Source organism: Apis dorsata, unplaced genomic scaffold, assembly GCF_000469605.1.
Source record: "Apis dorsata unplaced genomic scaffold, Apis dorsata 1.3 scaffold_342, whole genome shotgun sequence".
In the NCBI taxonomy this organism is placed as follows: Eukaryota; Metazoa; Arthropoda; class Insecta; order Hymenoptera; family Apidae; genus Apis; species Apis dorsata.
The window spans coordinates 390,296-392,578 of record NW_006263609.1 but is presented as its reverse complement, the minus strand read 5'-3'; the positions used below and the strand labels follow the sequence as shown (position 1 = coordinate 392,578).

The 2,283-nt window shown below is 16.8% G+C and overlaps 1 protein-coding gene across 2 annotated transcripts in view; it reads left to right on the top strand.

Annotated features, from left to right (window-relative positions):
- The window catches only part of LOC102677345, a 25,605-nt gene extending 24,439 nt beyond the window's left edge, over window positions 1-1,166 (top strand). The window contains exon 7 of one of the 2 annotated variants that reach the window (XM_006618173.2): window positions 902-1,166. In XM_006618173.2, the coding sequence (XP_006618236.1) occupies window positions 902-1,111 (210 nt within the window). In that variant the 3' untranslated portion in view covers window positions 1,112-1,166. The remainder of the gene's footprint in view (window positions 1-901) is intronic. The other variant, XM_006618172.2, reaches the window with a different exon arrangement.
- The last annotated feature ends 1,117 nt before the right edge of the window (window positions 1,167-2,283 follow it).

Genomic DNA, 2,283 nt, shown 5'->3' with positions numbered 1-2,283 from the left:
TTATTATTAAATTAAGTTTTTATAAATTTATATATATATTCTATTTTTTCAAGCATGAAAATAAATATAAAATAAATATATAAATATAATGATGAATAATTTGTACAAATTACTTATTATTACAACAAATACTTATACTTTATTTATTTATTTACTTTTTAATAAAATAGTATTTAAAGAAATAGTTATATTACTTTTAATTAATATGTCTGTTATATAATATTAAATATTTTTTTTCATAAATTATATTATATCAGTTAGTAAAAATTATTCTTGTATTTTTATAATAATTATTAATTAATTTTTTTAAAATTTAATCTTGTATTAATTAATATTTAAATATATTTAATTTAATTATTATTAATTTTGAAAATAAAAATTATGATAGTGGTAAGAATTGATTTCACGTGTCTTTATTTATAAATTATATTATGAAGATATGTTTATGAGAGAATGTATTTATTATAATGCTTTGTCACAATTGCATGCCAACTTAAGCACAAATGTAGTTGATTTGTGTTATTATGCAGTATTATAGGTTCGAAGAGACTATTTTGTGCACTTGAAAGAAACAGCCTCTTATTATCCTTCAGTTAATGTAAGTTTGCACGTACTTAAGCATCATATGCTTGCACCATTGCATACAAATCATATCATTATTATCATGTTAGATCCTGAAAAATGAGTTAATAATATTCTCAAAATGAATGTATTTAATTGTATAAATGTATTAAAATATTTATTTTTGATTGATTTAATAATAAACTATGTTTGGATCTAATATGTAATATATATATAGTACACTGCCAAGGAATGTATAAAATTAAAAATATATACACTTATTAATTTAATTTATAGAAATTATTTCCAAAATGATTAGCAAATATAATCTGTTTAACAGGCAATGTACCGACGTATACTAGAAGCACGTAATAATCAAGGTGCCCTTGATCCAGAGATCACATTGCAGTTCCTAAAATCGGCGATTTACTATTTCTTAACGGATAAAGAAAATCATCATGGGCATTTGAATGCAATTGAAAGCATTTTAGGATTCTCAGAAATTGAAAAGCACAATATTGATAAAATATATCGATCAACAAGAAAGTAATATTTAAAACTTCTTCATTATTGAATTTCAATGCAAAATCTTTAGACAATTTATTGTATTTTTTTTATTCAATGCTATTTAAAAATACTTTATTTACAAATTATAGTATTTGAATTGAATTTTATTTAAAATCAATATTAATATTGTATAATATATAATTATATAATTATAAATTCTTTATACCTATTAACATGGCAGCATATAGCATTGCTATATATATTTTTATAACAATAACATCATATATGTGTACAATATTCACATTATTTATCTATTTTAATAATTTTTTTTATTATTTTTTTTCTTCAAATTAACATTAACAAGTAATTCAATAACAAAATCATTATATACAATTGTGTTTGCTAATTTTATTCATTTTGCATAAGATAGCTTATTAATTCATTTATAAATTCATTATTATAAATTTCTTACATTGATGCTATCAAAACAAAAATATCAAAATATTTTTTGTTATATAAAAAAAAATAATAACTTAAAAGAGGAAAAAATTTTTTATATTAGTTATGATTTTGCAATTTTATTTAATACATATATATATTTAATAGAGTATATATTATACATTATGTAGAGATATACAGTGATTATTATTAAAAGTTAAACAATTTAATACTTACAAAATTTTTGCATATTTTTATTATAGAATTATGTTTAAAATATTTCGTATATAAATAAATTAATACATTTCTATGCAATATACAAAAATTAAAAATATTTTTTGTAAACGTATATACTTCTAAAAAAATCATATAAAAATCACCAGTTATTAAAAATTATATTTATGAAAAAACATGTAAAAAGAATGTAATTAATATTTTAATAATATTAACTATAGTTATAATTAATGAAAAACTATGGAAAATATATATGGATAATGAAAAACAATAATGGAAAACTATATAATAGTTTATATAATTTTTTTATATAAATAAAAACTATAAATTTTTATAAAATTATTTTTAAATATCTTTTATTATTATATAATATTCTTGTTTACCTTTTTTTATATTTTAATATTATTATCTTGTGATAATACTTCATTATTTTTGAATAATTATTTAATATATTTCTTTGATATATAAAATATATTGAAATTTATAATTATTATATTTACAACATTTATTATTTTATATCTATATTTAAATCTATTTAAAATT